A 19,102-nucleotide genomic window follows, 5' to 3' on the forward strand; every position below is an offset into this window, starting at 1 on the left:
TTTTAGGGGTAAAAATACTCATTCCACGGGCAAATAGTCTCATTTAGCTTCTCAAATCAAGGAAAAATTTACAAATTTCAAGAAGATTTTACTTGTTTTTATTTCCTTTTTTGCTGCTCATCTGCACTGCAAAAACTGATCTAAAAATAAGTAAAATGTTCTTAAAGTTGGTGTATTTGTCCATGATTTTAGCGGGTAAATAAGATTATCTGCCAATGGAATGAGTATTTTGACCCCTGAAATAAGATAATTAGACATCCTGCACTTGAAATAAGATGATGGAGATGAATTGTTCTTATTTTAAGTGCACAAATCTTATTCCATTGGCAGATCATCTTATTTAGCTGCTCAGATCAAGGACAAATGCACTCATTTAAAGAACATTTTACTTATTCTTAGTTCTGTTTTTGCAGTGTGTACTTATTTTGATATATTAATTAATATCTTATGTTGTTTTGAACGCTTCCACATTCTACTACACTATAACCACAACCTGCAAAGTATTTTATCACTTTAGTGTTGATGGAGCAACACAAACTGTGGCGTAAATATAAAATTGAAGGAAAGTTTTGCACGTTTAGAAGCTGCATCACTGGCCTGCCGTGTAAAGTTTGTGTTTTAAAACGTGAAAGAAATGTGGAAACATCCCAGAATTATGAAAGGTTGTCAGTGAAGCTGCAGAAGCACACTGCAAAAAGGGAGGTAAAAATAGACTTAGACTTAGACTTTCTTTATTGTCATTTTGTATACACAGAGTGCATACAGAACGAAATTTCGTTTTCACACAGCTCAGAAATATTGCAGTAACTCTACAGGATACCTTGCAGTGAATTACGGTACAGGATAAAGTGCAGTGGTCAATCGCAGTCACTTACAGGATAAATTTCAATTTACTTCCGGATAAAGTGCAGCAGTGAACAGTAGGCAGTTGAAAATGTAAACAATGTAAACCAATGTAGACAAATATGCAGTAAGGTGCAGCAGTGATTTAAAAGTAGACTGTTGCATTGTACACAGTTTTGCAGTACGTATAGGTAAAAGTAGGTAAAAATCCTCTTGAAATTAACGTATTTCTCGTTGATTCGAGCTGGTAAATCAGACTATTTGCCAATGGAATAAGATTTTCGCACTTAAAATAATAACAATTCATCTCCATCATCTTATTTCAAGTGCAGGGTATCTAATTATCTTATTTTAGGGGTAGGAATTCTCATTCAATTGGCAAATAGTCTTCTTTAGCTGTTCAAATCACGGAAAAATACACTAATTTCAAGAAAATTTTACTTACTTTTAGTTCCCTTTTTGCAGTGCAAATGTTTTTCTCAGGAGGAGAGGAGCTTTCTCGTATTTTTATCCGTCGGTGGGGTCACCTGTCTCACCTCCCCACTCCCATCACACCTCCTCATGATCTCATTATGCGCAGGAATATTATGATGCATACATTAACACACAGACGGAGTGACTGCTGGATGATCCAGAAGCCGTCATGTGCGATTGTGAAGGCTGCTGACGTGGAAAACGTGCTAATTAATGCGCTAACTCAGCGCTCGTTTAACATGTCTGCGTCCCGCGTGACGGAGATCAAAGATCGGGGAGGAAAGGGCCGACTCTGCTGCGCCTGATTGTTCCTGTTTGGAGGAAACAAATCTGTTAAAAGCAGGAACATCTTTGTTTTTATCTCCTCCTGGCTGCCGTAAGCAGACCCAGCATCAAGTGTTCGCCTACACGCTTTTTCTACCCGTCACCATGTGGGAATGTGTTAAACTCCCCTCGACTCCGCTTGTCCGTCAGCCGCCGTTGGCCGCCAGCCGCTCGGTCCGGAGGCGGCGTTCTCCCCTCCGTTATCTTCACAGCCGACGAACACACACAAGCGAGCAAGCGAGAGGCGGAAAGTGGAGCAGAAATCTGCACAATTAATTAATCTGCAGGCCTCTCAGGATTCGCCGCGCTTTCCCCTCATTATTTGGATTTGATGTTTAATTAGTTCTTTTAAATTAAAGAACAACTTCCTCATTTTTTTCCCCCCCTCTGATTCCCTTCAGACAGTTGCTGGTTCATTAGGTACATCTGGCTCTAAGTGATGCAACAAACCCTGCGTCTCCCTGTTTTAATGTTCAGCACATCCTGCAGCTGCTTTCTCTTCTTGCTGCCGTTTTATCCTCTTAATCTGCAGCTGCTTAACTTTATATTTCACTCTCATGATTGGGGAAACGTGGTCGATGAATCTCTTCCACTTTGTCTGAGCCAGACGTACTCGTTCTCTGTGATCCACCAGTGTAGTTCACTATCTGATGAAACTTTTGGATGGCTAAAATGACAAAAAATAACACGTGAAACACGCCTCAGCATTCTGAATTAGGTTTGTTCTGTTTCAACCTCAGACGTGTAGTTTGGGCGCTCCTGACGGATCACCATGGTGAGATCCAAAGAGCTGCCTGGGGCCTTTAGAGAGAATTTTATAGCGTCTTTAAGTCTGGTAAGTGATTTAAAGAGTTCTCACAGGGCTTTTAAATAAAACATTCAACTGTATGGGAAATATTCCACGAGTGGAGGAGATTCAAAACGTCTGCCAACCTGCCCCCTGGTCAAGTTCACCCTGAAAGCAGACGGCAAGATGCTGAAAGAAGTCTCCAAAAAAAAATAAAAATAAATAAAATATCAGAACCAGCTTTATTATATGAGTTTGTGCACATTAAAAATTTTAAATAATGCAATATAGACAATGTGGGGGGGGAGAAACTGTCTCTGTAGCGCCACCTGAAGGTAAAATAGGGCTGGACGAAAAAAAAGCATATCGATAAAATAGAAATCATATTGATCAATATCGCTAAAAAATAAATAAATAAATTCAAAACATATGTTTTATGCTGTTGCTTAATGACCTGTTTTTTAATAAAGAACACTGAATTCAAACATAACCCCAACATTTTACCAAAACTGTAAGTTTTAAAAAAAACACACGTGCTCTCTGAAGTCTGAAGGGGGCGGGGCTTCCTGGGTCTGCATTGCGATTGGTTGGGAGGATGTAATGACTGTAGTATTAACCTACATGATTGGCTAGAATGTAAAAGGAAGAAAAACTTTTTGAGAGAAACAATTGACCCTTTTTTTTCTATTGAACCACACGTCTATCACTCATCATATATCGTTATTGAATTTAGGGCTGGGCGATTATAGAAAAAAAGCGTAGCAAAAAAATCATATTGATCGATATTGATAATTATCAACAAATACAAATAGGGCTAGAAGATAATTCAATAACAATAAATATCGATGATAGAAAAAAGGGTCAATAAAGAGTTCAATAGAATAAATGTTTTCCTTTTTTATGCATTCTAGCCATGTAGGTTAATATTAGTCACTACATCCTCCCAGCCAATCACAACGCAGACCCAGGAACTATCTGTCACTAAGCTCCGCCCCCTCCAAAGAGTTCACGGGTTCTTTTTTACAACTAAAAGGTTGGCCTCCAGCCACCACCCTCTCCAATGTTTTCAATTTGTTGATAATTATCTATATCGATCAATATAATTTCTATTTTATCGATATCTTCTTTTTTCTATATTGTTCAGCCCTAAATTCAAAACATATGTTTTAAGAGCAGCTCTTGCCATTTTATGCTGTTGCTTTGTAACCTATATTTAGATAAAGAACACACAAACACTGAATTAAAACTCAACCCTTTATTTAACCAACTTTTTAACAAAACTGTAAGTTTTAAAAACAGCAATGTGTGCTCTCTGAACTCTTTGAAGGAGGCGGAGCTTCCTGGGTCTGCGTTGTGATTGGTTGGGAGGATGTAATGACTGTAATATTAACCTACATGATTGGCTAGAATGCAAACGGAAGGAAAACTTTTATTCTATTTAACTTTTTACTGAACTTTTTTTTCCCCTATAATCGATATATGCTATCGGTTGATTATTTATCGTTATTGAATTATCGTCCAGGCCTAACGTAAAAGTCCAAACGCCCAGGATGTGTAGGTCTGCGTCCCATCTGCTCGTCTTCTCACACGTAGACTGCGACTCCTCGCACTAATTAAAGGGTTCTTCGCACATCGCTTCCTCCTCTTCCTCCCGCCCAGCCGCAGCAGCAGCAGCAGCAGCCGTGTCATTAACACCCGCTTCATGTGCGCAGGCAGAACAAGATGTCACGGTGACTCAAAGCCTCGCGTTCACACACACACACACACACACACACACACACACACACACACACACACCCTGATCTAGCTGCTCAGCAATGCTAGCAGCTGTGATGATGACCTGCGTCCGCCGACACCGTCTAAACTCTGCTTTCATCTGCGGAGTCACTCTTTCGTACGTCGCCTGGGTCGCTCTCTCGCCCCTTAAATTATTCAGCCGCCTGTTTCCATGGTGACGGCCGCAGCCGTGCGTGCCTACGTTGTTACGTTTGTGCCTTTTCAATTCAATTCAATTCAATTTTATTTATATAGCGCCAATTCATGATACATGTCATCTCAAGGCTCTTTCCAAAGTCAGACTCCATCAGATCCTCCAGGTTGGTGAGAAAGTTTCCTCTCTAAGGAAACCCAGCAGGTTGCATCAAGTCTCTCCAAGCAGCATTCACTCCTCCTGAAAGAGCGTAGAGCCACAGTGGACAGTCGTCTGCATTGTTGATGGCTTTGCAGCAATCCCTCATACTGAGCATGCATGAAGCGACAGTGGAGAGGAAAACTCCCCTTTAACAGGGAGGAGAACCTCCAGCAGAACCAGAACCAGTAAGTGACAGAGTATACTTTGACTTTGACTATATAACGTCGTACGGGACGGGCCTCATCGGTGCGCCAGGTGTGCGTTTGTTGCATGCCAGGTGCGTTCAGGGACGTCTGGAAATGGGGGCACTCGATTAGAAGGATATATGCCTCTACTTTATGACACGATATGCCTTTATTGGCTCTTGAGGGCCAGATAAATTGCCTTGAGTTTGACATATGTGCTCTAGAGCAGGGGTCATTACCATCATTATTAAAAAAAAAATCTTTTTTTTTTTCTTTTTTTTTTTTTCAGTGTCCTGTCTGGCAATGTGGCAATAAGAATTGTTGTCTTAATGCCAAAAAGAGCTCATCAGATTTGACTTTCACAAGTGGAGCAGTACTGCTTTTGCCATAGTGCTCCGCTTGATTTATGAATGTGAATAGTTTAATTATGATTCATGCGGGGAATATCTCAAATGATATAGACACTACAATGGGAACGTAGGAGAGGAAAGGAAGAACAAGAAGAAAAAAGAAAAGGTGAAAGAAAGAGGAGATAAAAGGAAGAGAATGATAAAACAATTATTGAAAAAAAAACATGTACTTCGTTTATTTGAAAATCTGCAGTTCCTATATTGTCCACGAGGGGCGCTGTGTTTTAGTCAGCAGATGGTAGCACTGAGCTTCAGATGTGGAAAATTGATTTTAAATAATTTCTTAATTTTTATCTGTTTGATGTATTTAGAAACACTGTCCTGCATGACAAAGTTCCAAAAAATGTGAATAAATGTTTTTCAACATTGTATAATCACTGTGATCAGTTCTTATGCATAATGCACAAGTAAATGTTTAACTGAGAAAAAGTATTGTTGAAATTGCACATACCTTTCTTAAAAACGCTGAGGTTATTCATAATATATTGTGTAAAAGTGTATACTTTGACTATATAACGTCGTATGGGACGGGCCTCATCGGTGCGCCAGGTGCGTTCAGGGACGTCTGGAAATGGGGGCACTCGGTTAGATTTTATTTGCTGATTTGTTTTGTTTGGTTTGGATCAAAGCTTTTCTGGTTCTGATCCTTAGCATCTCATCTCGGTCCAGTTTCTGGGTCCTTTTGAATAAATCCACCTACCAACACCGGCAGCAGTGGATTGGCCGGTTCTGAGTCGGGTTCTGTTTGAATTTGCCGGATGAGAACAGCTGGCTCTGACGTCTTTGTTTTGAATCACAGAATCTGGGTCTGTTTGGACTTTTCAGAACCGGTGTTGTAGGACACGGCTTCTGATGCCCGTGGTGTTATATGGTTAGGGTGGGTTCTGATCTGTGGGGTTCTGTTTGGACTGAGCTGATTTTGAGGTCATTGGGTCCAGCAGATTTTTATTTTTATCCTGGTGTTACAGTTTTGGGTTCTTTCTGGATATGACAGCTGGTTCTGTTTTTAAAACTAACCCACTGGTTCTGACTGCGTCGTTTCTTTCAGAAATAGATTTTATTGTAATTTTCTGAGTGGGTTCTGTCTTGAAAGACAGGTTTCGGGGGTTAATGGACACCAAGTGGTTCTGGTTCTTTGATGCAGCCGTTTTTGTTGTGCAGTTTACAACCGGTACTGACCCAATACAGATTAGCTTGATTCTGGGTCTGGTTCTGTCTGAATGTGTCTGGTCCACTTCACTGGTTCACTGGACCTCCTCTGAGCCCAGATATTCCTCTTGTTTTAGGTCATTTGGTAGGTTCTAAGTTTTCTGGTTCTGGTTTGGACTTCTTTTTTTTTCATTTTGGGTCTGAATTCTTTCTGCTGGTTTTTAAAGTCCTGGTTCTGGACATCATACTGTTAGTAGTCCAGCTCTGGTCGTTCTGAATCTGCTGGTTCTGAAAAAAAAAACTAATCTAAAGTTATAGTATCTGGTTCTGTCTGCGTTTAGGTTGAGTTGGTTCTGTTGAATTTTAATGATTTAAACTGGTTGTGATGGATTTGGGTTCTTTGGTTGGTACTGGTTCTGTTTTAACTGTCTGTAGAGGATTTAGTTCTTGGTTCTGTATTTAGTTGATGTGGTTGGTTCTGGTGTTTGGATATTTCAATGGTTTCAGTCGGTTTCAGTGAATCTGGCAGGAGTCGGTTCAGAATCATTCATCTGGTTCTGTCTGGATCTTTCAGAACCGGTACCACAGATGACAGCTTTCTCAAGTTTTGTCCGTTTTTGCAGCTCAAACCAGGTTCTGATCTTCTTGTTAATCTGACCTGGTTCTGGCTAATCAGATTGAACTTTCCGTGGTTCTGGAGTCCCGGGTTCTGTTTTCATTTGCAGCTTCTGTTCAGCCGTGATTCTTACCTCCTCCTCTGTTCTCTGGTTCACTGGACACGGCCTCCACCTTCTTCGGTTCTGTTTGGTTCTGCCAGCTCCGAGTCCTGGTTCTGTTCTCTGATTTTGCCGGTTTTTAACGGGTTCAGACATTTCTCCGGGGGCTCTCGTCATTTAGGCTGTAATTTATCTGCTCTCTTTAGCTGGTTCTGATCCCTTGGTTCTGTTTTCTCGTGTTCTGGACGGTTCTGCAGGTCCTTTATCCAGTGTTTTTTTTTTATTTTGCACTTGGATTAAATCAAATCAACACTTTTCTGGTATTTTCTGACATGTTTGTTGCATTTTTTTGGTGCTAATTCCTGAGATTTAAACATTTCTGGAAGCTGCTGCTTCAGGCTGCAACGCTGCTTTGCCGCCAGCAGGGGGCGGGGCAGCCTCAGAGTGCGTCTGACTGCTACGCCGACCAGCAGGGGGCAGCAGACCTCAGATCAGATGCTGATTCTGTGGGAGAGACACTGACAGACACCACGGCTGCATCCTCATGCAGTTATAGTGAAATACCACAGATAATACCTTTAATACTCTCTGGCTGACATTAATCTGCTCTGATCTGCTGCTGGAACACTGACCTACATCCCTGACCACTACCTGCTTCTGCCCCATCAACCAATCACAGCCTCAGGAGTCAAACAGGCAGCTGCAGCCTCGCGTATTACAACACCTCCAGGCTGATATGTTAACACATCAGGCTTTTAATTGGTAATTATAATAATTAATAGTTGATTCTAATTGATTAGAAGCTGGTCACTTTAACAGTTTATTCTGTGTTTCTTTAATAATACAAATTAAATATAAAATATTGTGTTTCCTGTCTTTGTAACCTTTTGTAATATTTGAATAATTACTTTTTTTTGGTAAATAATAATTAGCAAAATTACTTTATTTGTCATTTTGTATGCACAGAGTGCGTACAGAACGAAATTCCGTTGCATACAGCTTGCAAATTGCAGTAAAAACTAAATTACAGTATAAGGTGCAGCAGTGATTTAAAAGTAAACAATTTAAATGTAGACAATGCAGGAGAAGTCACAGTTTACAGGTGAATATTTTTAAAAACCATTTGTATGTACAGAACTGATTGTGCAAGGGCATTTGTGCAAGAATACAGCTTGTAAATTAGAGTAGATTTAAATTACAGTATTTAAAAATAATACAGTTGAAATGTAAACAATGCAGGAGAAAGTCACAGTGTACAGGTGAATATTTTTAAAAAAACATTTGTATGTACAGAATTTGCTTTAAAAGGTTTCAGAGTTATTCAAGGAGCAAAGAAGCACAGAACTGGGAAGTAATGGCCAACATGTCTTCATTACAAACTACATAATAAAAGCAGCAAAGCCTTAATTGTTACCACGGTTCCCGCGCTGTTTTAACAGGATTCTGCACAGAGGGGATCCCCCTCCATCCTGGACACAAGCCCACATCTCAATCATCCCAGAGGAGGGTAGAGACCAGCAGGCGGGTGCAAACTATTGGCCTCTAAGCATAAACTATAAATTATTTACATCCATCTTGGCTCCCAGGCTGGAAAGATTCCTACCCGATCATCTTCATGCTGATCAGAATGGGGTTTATTAAAAACAGACAAAAATCCCATAATTTACACTCAATCATTCAATCATTTAAACAGAATCATGACGTTAAGAACATCAAGGTTGCAATGTTTGCTGACGATGTGTTGGTCTCTCTAGAGCAGGGGCGTCAAACTCGTTTCTTTAAGGGGCCACTTTGGCATAATTGAGTCATTAAAAGGGCCAGTTACACGTGTATAGATGATACTTTTGATTTCATAATTTCATTCCAGTTCACATAGAAGTATAAAGAAAAAGCACAGTAACATAAAAGTAGCACCAAAAGGCCCAATTTATACAGTTTTATATGAAAAAAAGTTGATATTGTGGTGAGTTACACTTCAAACTCATGATTCTGCGTCACTTTTTCTCTTTTTAGACGTTTCTGGGTTGTTTTTATGTGTTGTGGGAAAACTGACATCTAGTGGCAGGAGGCTGTTACTACACAGTTAAAACAAAAATCAACGTTCGCTACAGGAGGCACAGTTTTCTCCACTTTATACACTTTAAAAAGGATATATGCCTCTACTTCATGACACGATATGCCTTTATTGGCTCTTGAGGGCCGGATAAACTGCCTTGAGGGGCCGGATTTGAGTTTGACACCTGTGCTCTAGAGTAGTGGTGTTTTTTTTTTTTTCTTTTTGTTTTTTTAACTGTCCTGTCTGGCAATGTGGCAATAAGAATTGTTGTCTTAATGCCAAAAAGAGCTCATCAGATTTGACTTTCACAAGTGGAGCAGTACAGCTTTTGCCACAGTGCTCCGCTTGATTTATGAATGTGAATAGTTTTATTATGATTCATGCGGGGAATATCTTAAATGATATGGACACTACAAAGGGAAAGTAGGAGAGGAAAGGAAGAACAAGAAGAAAAAAAAGAAAAGGTGAAAGAAAGAGGAGATAAAAGGAAGAGAATGATAAAACAGTTTTTGAAAAAAACATGTACTTCGTTTAATTGAAAATCTGCAGTTCCTATATTGTCCATGAGGGGCGCTGTGTTTTAATCAGCAGATGGTAGCACTGAGCTTCAGATGTGGAAAATTTATCATTTTTATCTGTTTGATGTATTTTGTCATGCAGGACAGTGTTTCTAAGTTCCAAAAAATGTGAATAAATGTTTTTCAACATTGTACAATCACTGTGATCAGTTCTTATGCATAATGCACACGTAAATGTTTAACTGAGTAAAAATATTGTTGAAATTGCACATACTTTTCTTAAAAACGATGAGGTTGTTCATAATATATTGTGTAAAAGTGAAATTAATTTCATATAAAAATCACCAACAAGTCCACTTTTATTAGTTCTATTTAATCTTGCAATGAGTTTACTCGTGTGGTCCTCTTGAGATCAGATTAAGCTGAATGCGACCCCTAAACCAAAATGAGTTTGACACCTGTGCTCTAGAAGAACCACAGACACCCATTGAGACGTTGATGTCACAGCTCCTAGAGTATGTTGACCCATGTGTACGGTTATTATGGCAAACACCCAGGTACTGACATTAAACATTTTGCCCAACTAAAACCCTTAAATGGGATGAAATTATTAAGGAATAAATTTAGTAAAGGCTCTAGAGAAGCTTTCTCAAGCAAACTTCGGCCCCCTGCTGTGAAAAATCTAATCAGATTTTCACAGATGGAATAAATAATAATTTTCCAGCTTTTTATACCTGTGTTGTTTTTTTTTGCTTTGAGCCACAACTGAAACGATAAAGTATAATTTAAAGGAGCATGATGCCAGTTCCAGGATTTCTGCAGTAGCCTGCCCCCCTGTGGCGACAAGTTGAAATGACACCAGTGTTGTACACGTGCATGAGGAAAAGCATCTGCTGCTGCTGCTCAGGGATTTTGTTTAGAGGCGTAATGTCTTCTGAGGTAAGAAAGCTATAAATATTAAAGTTAGCCCATGTTCCCTCGCTAATGCATCGATTATGGCGGAGACGCGACAAAGTATAGACAGGTGAACGAGCGCACAACATGTCATACCTGCAGGCACGGCCAGAGGAATCGACTAGAGGAAAAACTCACTTTACACGTCGGTTAATGTCACGTATGGGAAAGGAAATAAATAATATGTGACTTCAGAACTCGCATTATCAGCTGTTCTCGCTCTGATTCATTATTCTACCCCAGTCTCTTTGGTCCAGATTTATCCGGATCTGGGTGGTTCTGCTGCTTTTAAGTCCAGGTTCTTGTATTTCTGCCCGTTTTGTCATTTACTTCTCTCTGTTGGTCATCCATCCATCCATCCATCCATACATCCATCCATCCATCCATCCATACATCCATCCATCATTCTGTCCATCCATCCATCCGTCCATCCGTCTATCCATCCATCCATCCATCCATCCATCCACCCATCATTCTGTCCATCCGTCCATCCATCCATCCATCCATCCATCCATCCATCCATCCATCCATCTATCCATCCATCCATCCATCCATCCATCCATCCATACATACATCCATCCATCCATCCATCCATCCATCATTCTGTCCATCCATCCATCCGTCCATCCGTCTATCCATCCATCATTCTGTCCATCCATCCATCCATCCATCCATCCATCCATCCATCCATCCATCCATCCATCCATCATTCTGTCCATCCATCCATCCGTCCATCCGTCTATCCATCCATCATTCTGTCCATCCATCCATCCATCCATCCATCCATCCATACATACATACATACATCCATCCATCCATCCATCCATACATCCATCCATCCATCCATCCATCCATCCATCATTCTGTCCATCCGTCCATCCGTCTATCCATCCATCATTCTGTCCATCCATCCATCCTTCTATCTATCTATCTATCTATCTATCTATCTATCTATCTATCTATCTATCTATCTATCATTCTGTCCATCCATCCATACATCCATCCACACATCCATCATTCTGTCCGTCCATCCATCCATCCATCCATCCATTCATCCGTCATTCTGTCCATCCATCCATCCATCCATCCATCCATCCATCCATCCATCCATCCATCCATCCATCCATCCAGATGCACTGATGCTCAGCAGTGGGATACAGCAGCCTCTTTCCTCCCCCTCCCTCCTCTGCTTCCTCCTCCCGTCTCATCCTCTTCATCCTCCAATCTGCGCAGACTCTACCTCCCCCTCCCCCCTCTCATCCCCTCCCTCCCTCCCTCCCTCCCTCCACCTCTGGCTGATTTTTATGGAGGACCTTCACATCTGCAGCGCTCGCCGCCTCCCTCTCCCGCCTCCATGACACTCGCTGTATGAGCCGCTCCTCCGTCACTCGCAGAGGAAGAGGAGAGGAGGACGAGGAGGAGGAGGAGGAGTAGTTTCCGTTTTTTTCTGTCCTCCTTTTTATTTATTTATTTTTTTGTCGGTGGCTACACCTGCATGGCGCTCGGAGGGGAGGCGACATTCGGCTCGGCTTTATCATGATCGCCGTGTCGTTTAAGTGTCGCTGCCAGATCCTGCGCAGGGTGAACAAAGGTGCGTGTTGGTCGTGTGTCTCTGGCTGCAAACCGCTGACATTGAGCATGGGGAGGAGGGGGGGGGAGGGGGGGTGGGTATTCAGGATTAAAGCCAGCTGTGTGTGTGAGTTATGCATGAGTGCGAGCGTGCACGTGTGCGAGCGTGCACGTGTGTGAGCGTGCACGTGTGCTAAACGATCTCCTGATGGATCCATCCAGTTGATGGTTGCAGGTTGCCGTGCCTCCGAGGCAGCCTCTTATTATCCTGGATCTAATATTCATGTGTGAACAGGAAGCAGAGCTGGAAGGACGGCAGGCGCTGTTGTTTGTTTATTTGTGCTTAATATTTGTTGTCTTTTCAGTCCAGTTCTGAAGCCTCAGGTGTTTTCTTGGCGGTTTCTGTTTCGGTTTGGATCACCGGGGAGAACAACTCTGAGGGCGAAACTGTGAGATGCTCCTGCAGAGTGCGTCTGAGCACGAGGTTTTTCTCTCCTGTCGGGGAGTATTAGCGTCACTTTAGTAGGAGACGCTGAAATATAAACATCATTCTTTCAAAATTAAAGTCAGAGTTCTTGCCGCTTCTGCTCCAGCCGAAAAACAATAATTGATTTTTGTGTTACGGTAAGTTGTCCAAACCTGGAGCCTCTTCCAGTCAGACTGAATAATTTACTTGACTTAATGGCCAAAAATAGCTCTTTTTAACTCTTTGCTTTCCTAAACAGTCAAATCAAATATCAGTTGCATAAATGTGACAGGTGTTGTGCATCATTCATCAGGGGGTTACTTGAGTTTTGATGATCTATTCAGTCCCTAAATATGAGTCAGTTTCTCCACGAAGTCTGTCTTTTCCTCCATGCAGCCAGGAATCTGTCCTTGGAGGGTTTCATTTCACTCCTCATTCCTTTTTGGCTTCTTTTTACATGAAATCATCAATATTTTAAAGAGGTATCTTTTTAATTAGTAGACCTTGAGGTCCCAGTGTAAGGAGTTCTGTCCATGGGTAATTTGGAATCTTAAATCTTAATCACGATAAACCCACACGTCATTTTGCATTAAATTGCGCAACTTATCGTTTTAGAGTGTTTTCTTTTCAATATTGTTTTTGCTTGTAGCTCAGAACAGCTAGGTTACTTTTCAGTACAGTACAGTATGTCATCAGTCCATTTAACAATGGCCGCCAACAGACGAACACAAGCTTAATGAGATTTTGGGTGATTTATCCACTTTGGAGGAGAAAATCAAGAGAATTCCAAAAAAAGTAAAAAAACAAAGCAACTGGACTTGTTTTCCGTAGTTGAAGACGTTTCGCTTCCTCTCCAGGAAGCTTTCTCAATTCAAAAAGTCTGGAGTAATGTGGAGTAACAAGCTTTATACAATTGGCAAACAAAGGCCTCGTAATGGCTTAGATAACATGCAAATTCAAATCTAAGCCAATATCTAAGCCATTACAAGGAGAGGAAGCGAAACATCTTCAACTAGCCACAACCCAACAAGTCCAGTTGCTTTGTTTTTTACCTTTTTTTTGGAATGACCATGACCTGGATGACTGAGAATCTTCACCAGCAAAATCAAGAGAAATCTCTGAGTGCTATCTTAGAGACTCGACAAACCGGCACCATGCAGAGGGATTTAAAAGTTCTTGGTGGTGAGGAAAGTCCACTACAGTGGGTAAAAACTGCCACTTGTCACTTGAAAAGCTGCATTTCTGTCAGTACCCACGGGACATGCATTTATTGTGCAAGTCTCACTTTTCTCCACATAATCGGTCCATTTTTAACTCACAACGTTGATTTAGTTGCAGTACATTAATGTGGCAGTCAAAACGTTATTCTGATGCGTTGTTACTCCGCTGTTACTCTGAGTCTGCTTACGTTTAGTTTTCTCTAAACCTGCAGTTTGGCTGTAAAAAGTCCCTTCAAGCTAGTGTTACACATTGAGGTTAGTTCACATGCTCTCTCCTTTATGCAACAATTTTTTTTCTTAGACACGGAGGAAAACAACAATGCTTGAAACGCTAATTATTGTTAAAAAGCTTAGATCCTACGCACACAAACAACATCCAGTCTATTTTGCAGTCTGGCTGTTGTAGGCTGTCCCTCCCATACCTGGCAATAACTGTGCTGCTGTCCTCTTACCTATGATTTGGGTTAGTCCTAGATTTTTAATGTTTTATAATCCTGATGCAAAAATAGAAAGAGCTTTTTGGTGGTTGAGAAGAAACTTGTCCTCTTTACTAGTTTACTTTAACAGATCTTAACCATCTTTGTTGCAAAAGTCCTCGGTCCACCTTTTTCTGTGTTTTATGTGATTTATTTTGGGTTAAAAAGGTAACTTGGAGCCACAGTGGATCATCTGTGTCTGTCTCACTGTATGCCTAGCATCCAACTCTAGCCTAGCATACAATCACGAGATTCCCGTCTCTTTGTTAGCTCCACCATCTCTGGGGTGTTCATCACAACAGGTCTCACTGCTGGATGTGAGCAATATTAGATAAATTGAGATGTTTAACTAATTTCTATAATATTGCAATGATAATATTGATTGTGATCAACTCTTATTTACCTTAACACTCTTCTTTTCCAACATCATAACAACCCAACCTCTGCAATGGAGTGTTAGGATCTTGATTCTTGGTCCTCCCTACTCTCGCTACAGATCACAGTGTCTGCAAACACTCTAATTCACGCAAACTTCTTTCTGACTTTATCTGTCATCATTTTAATCAAAAAGAAGCAAATAAAAGACAATCTCTGTTGTAGCACCCCCCCCCCCCACCTTAAACCCATTTAATGTTTACCTCACACCTCACCTCTGTCTCACTGCACCACCCTAATATGCCTCTTCATGCAGCAAAACAGCAATATCTCTAGATCCACACAGCAACGCCTTCTCTAGAACCATCGACACTCTTAAAGCAGTTCTCTTATTAATTTTAGTCCTCAGATGCAGAGATTCATGCAAAAGGAACGGCCAAATATTGACTGCATGTGCTGTACAGTACTTGGACTTACCTTACAATAAGCCCATAGTTCTTAGAAACAGAATTTAAAGGATTTTATCAGCTGTAAGCCACAATGATCAGCATTAACAAAGAACAAATGAGTAAAATATAAAAAGCCATATAAAATACATTTTTACAATGAATTACTGATATGAATTATCATTTCAAATCCATCCATCCATTTTCTAACCCGCTTAGTCCCCCATGAGGTATCATTTCAAATATGATTTTTGATTTATTGGTATTGATTCGTCTTTAGAATATCCCTCTTTGCTCTTGATCTTATAAATATTTAATTTTTAGCCCTGACTGGGAAGCGTAAGATGTAAAATGTTCTTAAAGCTGAAGCGATTTTTTTCTTTTTTTTTTTGTGTGGTTTATTTTCTTAAAGGAAATGTGAATCAAGAAAAGAGGAAATCAAACAAGTGGAGAGTTTTATCTCGTCTTCCAAACAAGCCAAACTACTTTCTGTTTTAATTTATTTCTTGCTACATTAACGCTGATTATATTAGTTGTGCCTTTTCTTCATGTTTTTGTTAGAATGTTTTCTCTCTGCTTTTATTTCTTTTTTGCTTGTTTTTGCTCTTTTCTCTTTGTTTATTCAGTCCAAAAGTTGGCTGGTGCAATGTCATGGTTTACTGGCACGTTAAAGATCCAATTGAATTATCATTACGCAACCAGGATTGTGCAACAGCATTACAGACGAGGTGAAGACAACATCCACATTTTGTCCGAATGATTAAATGCCAAACAAACAGCCGGTTTGAACTAAACATATTTAGGTAGCGGGAGTTTATTTCAGGTCACTTTCTGCTTCGTCACGCTCACTTCTTGTCAGTTTCAGTTTACTGTGTTAAGATTGTATTTCTTACATAAAGCAATCAATTAATGGATAAACATCCATCTAGTCGTGGGCTGTTGGATGTAAAATGTTAAATATTTGCTTTACTTCTTCTGACAACAGCAATAAAATCTAAAATCCTGCAGAAGTTCCTTATTTCTAATAGGGCTGAACAATTAATCGCATTTTCAATATAATCGCGATTTAAAAAAACGCAATTTCCAAATCGCAGAGGTCTGCAATTTTTGGCTATGTAACAATTAGTGAATTAGACACGTCCATTAGGTGTCGGTAAAATGTTTAAAGTGGGTTTACCTCCACATGGAAGGGAAGACAGTTGCAGCAGTGAGATAATCTAATTTTATTACTCGTTTTAGAGTTTATATAATCATACATAGCATTAATTACTGGTCAATCAGTTTAATACATAGAATTGCTTGTTGGTTGCACTTTATGTTCAACAAGGATTGATGTCCAAATCAACTAAAAGCTGTTCTCTTGAATAATATTCTGATTAATGGAAACATTAAAAGTTCTTGTTTTGAATAGTCCTTGTTTACAAACATCTTTGTTTAGACGCCATTTTTGTTGCTTGTGGTTAATGCAGAGAAAAGTCAAAATTGCAATTTTGGTTGAAATATATTGTAGGCAGAACGCGATCATTTCTGCTCTGAGTTTAGATGCTGCGGTTCTTTTAGCAACTAATCTGCACAGCGAGGAAACAAAATGATTTGTTGTTTTTATATGTTTAAAAAGACATGATAAATTAAACTGGAAAAAAGTCGCATTAAATCACAATATTAAGAAAAAAAATTGCAATTAGATTATTTTCCAAAATCGTTCAGCCCTAATTTCTAATGGCCCATCAGTGCTGTTGACGTTCAGGTTCAGGTAAAGTATGGCATAGATCTTATCCAGCCCTCTTGGATCAATCAGATTGGAGGTAGATCGTCTGTGAACATTAAGGTTCTAGTCACAGATTCTCAGTTGGATTTAACCTTGGACTTTGACTAGGCCACTCTAACACATGTCTCTGCTCTAATCTGAACCATCCCATAACATCTCCTTCTGCATGTTCTGGACGGTTGTCCTGCTTTAAAGGTCTTCTGCAGCCTCCACCAGGATCTTTCTGGATTATCTACCTTCCCATCAGCTCGGACCAGCTTCCTTTGCCCCTGTTAAAGAGAGGCATCCCCACAGCATGATGCTGCCCCCACCATGTTTTACTACACACAGTGTTTCGCATGTAGGTCTGAAAGTTGAATTTTGACTAGATCTCCACATCTTTGTTGTCTCCTACATGGGTTGTGGCTGCAAACCGGACCTATTGTCTTTCAACATTGTTTCTTCTTGTCACTCTTCCATGAAAGCCAGATTGGTGGTGTGCATCACCTAATCCAGCTGAGCAGTGGATCTCTGCAGCTCCTCCTGAGCCACCATGGTCCTCCTGCTTATCTGGTCAGTCCAGGTGGACATCCATGTCCTGGTAGGTCTGCAAGTGGTCCATGCTCTCTCCAGGTCCAGATGATGGATTGAACAGAGATCTGAGAGATGTCAAAGATGAGATATTGTTGTAGAATCTGGACCAGAACTTTCTCCCTGACCTCCTTGGTCTTCATGTTGTTAGTTGCTCTCCATTGTTCTCCAGAGAGGCCAGAAACAGAACAGCTGCATTTATACTGAGGTTAAATTACACACAGGTGGGTTTTATTTACTACACTGCAAAAAGGGAACAAAAAATAAGTAAAATTTTCTTGAAATTAGAATATTTTTCCTTGATTTGAGCAGCTAAATAAGACTATTTGCCAATGGAATAAGATTTTTGCACTTAAAATAATAACAATACATCTCCACCATCGTATTTCAAGTGCAGAATAGCTAATAACCTTATTTTATGGGTAAGAATACTCATTCCATTGGCAAATAGTCTTATTTAGCTGCTCAAATCAAGAAAAAATATTCTAATTTCAAGAAAATTTTACTTATTTTTAGTTCCCTTTTTGCAGTGTAGATGTTCATCTTTCCTGCTCGCACAGCGATGAGGATGGAAGTCAGATCTCCAAACGCAATCTTCATTCTAAATGTTGTTTTGTGATCGACGGGCAATACAAAAATAAATAAAAATGTATTCTGCAAGTACGAAAATCACAAATGAACAAACTAGAGCCGGAAACAATTTGGTTGCTGTTAATAATAACGCAAACGTATCAGCCAAAACTTTACGACCCCTGACAGATGCAGTGGAAACGTCTGGTCGCAGGTAGTTTATTGGATTTACGAGACATCGGACATAAAAACTGATTCTAGGTGTAAAAGTGTTTCTTAATGTTTGATCGGTGTCATTAAGCACCATTTAGTTAAAAACCACAGCTGGGCTCCGTCTCGTTATGATTTGGCAAATTAATCTCGCGGTTTCACATCTTAACGAGAAAAGCGTCTGATCTGAAGCGGCGCGGCGTAATCTATATTTAGTCGTGGGTATCGTCTCTCTGCAGGTCATAAAAACTGCTGCTCAGCTGATATTATTCAACCTTCCAAAAAGCAGATGGCTTATTGGATTAAATGAGCTGTTTCCTCCAAATACCAGCGACGGGAGCAGACTGGAAACCTGAACCGTCTCTGGCAGAAGGTCTGCAGAGAGTCTTGAGTTTGGCTCCACTCGCTCCCCCTTCTTCCTTTTTAATTACAGAAATCACAGCAAACACTTGAGCATGTTGGACCCCGTCCTCCACTCGAAGCCCCGGGGCTCCCAGGATCAAGCTGGGGAATAACTTTAATCATTTTTGCCTCTATTTGAAGTTTCGCAGCTCTTTTTAAGTGACTCAGTGGGTTTTCCTCTCGCAGCCAAACATCTCAACTCTGTGGTTTTCAAAGCCGTGGCGGCACCTCTTAAGGTCTGAGTTTAACCCCTCAGAGAAAAGCTTTGTCTCCGCCGCAGCTCCACTTCACCTTCATGTCAGGCCGCTGTGAAAGCTGTGTGTTTAAGCGTCTCTGAATGAAACTCTGTGATAACGGTGTGCTGCTGTATTCCTCAGAGGATCTTAAATATACAGCTAAACCCTCACATGGTAGCTGGAGGACAAGTGTGATGAATGGAAATGCAAATGGTGTTTATTTTTAAAACGCAGCGAGCCTCGCTTC

The 19,102-nt window shown here is 40.5% G+C and overlaps 1 protein-coding gene across 9 annotated transcripts in view; it reads left to right on the plus strand.

Annotated features, from left to right (window-relative positions):
• The window catches only part of grip1 (glutamate receptor interacting protein 1), a 110,096-nt gene that overhangs the window by 41,873 nt on the left and 49,121 nt on the right, over window positions 1-19,102 (plus strand). The window contains exon 1 of one of the 9 annotated variants that reach the window (XM_036148916.1): window positions 11,839-12,138. The exons of the other annotated variants lie outside the window; for them this stretch is intronic. Coding sequence (XP_036004809.1) covers window positions 12,084-12,138 — 55 coding nt within the window. The 5' untranslated portion in view covers window positions 11,839-12,083. Of the gene's footprint in view, window positions 1-11,838; window positions 12,139-19,102 lie in introns of those variants that run through there. 9 annotated transcript variants of the gene reach the window in all.

The sequence above is a fragment of the Fundulus heteroclitus genome, chromosome 17, assembly GCF_011125445.2.
Source record: "Fundulus heteroclitus isolate FHET01 chromosome 17, MU-UCD_Fhet_4.1, whole genome shotgun sequence".
Lineage (NCBI taxonomy): Eukaryota > Metazoa > Chordata > Actinopteri > Cyprinodontiformes > Fundulidae > Fundulus > Fundulus heteroclitus.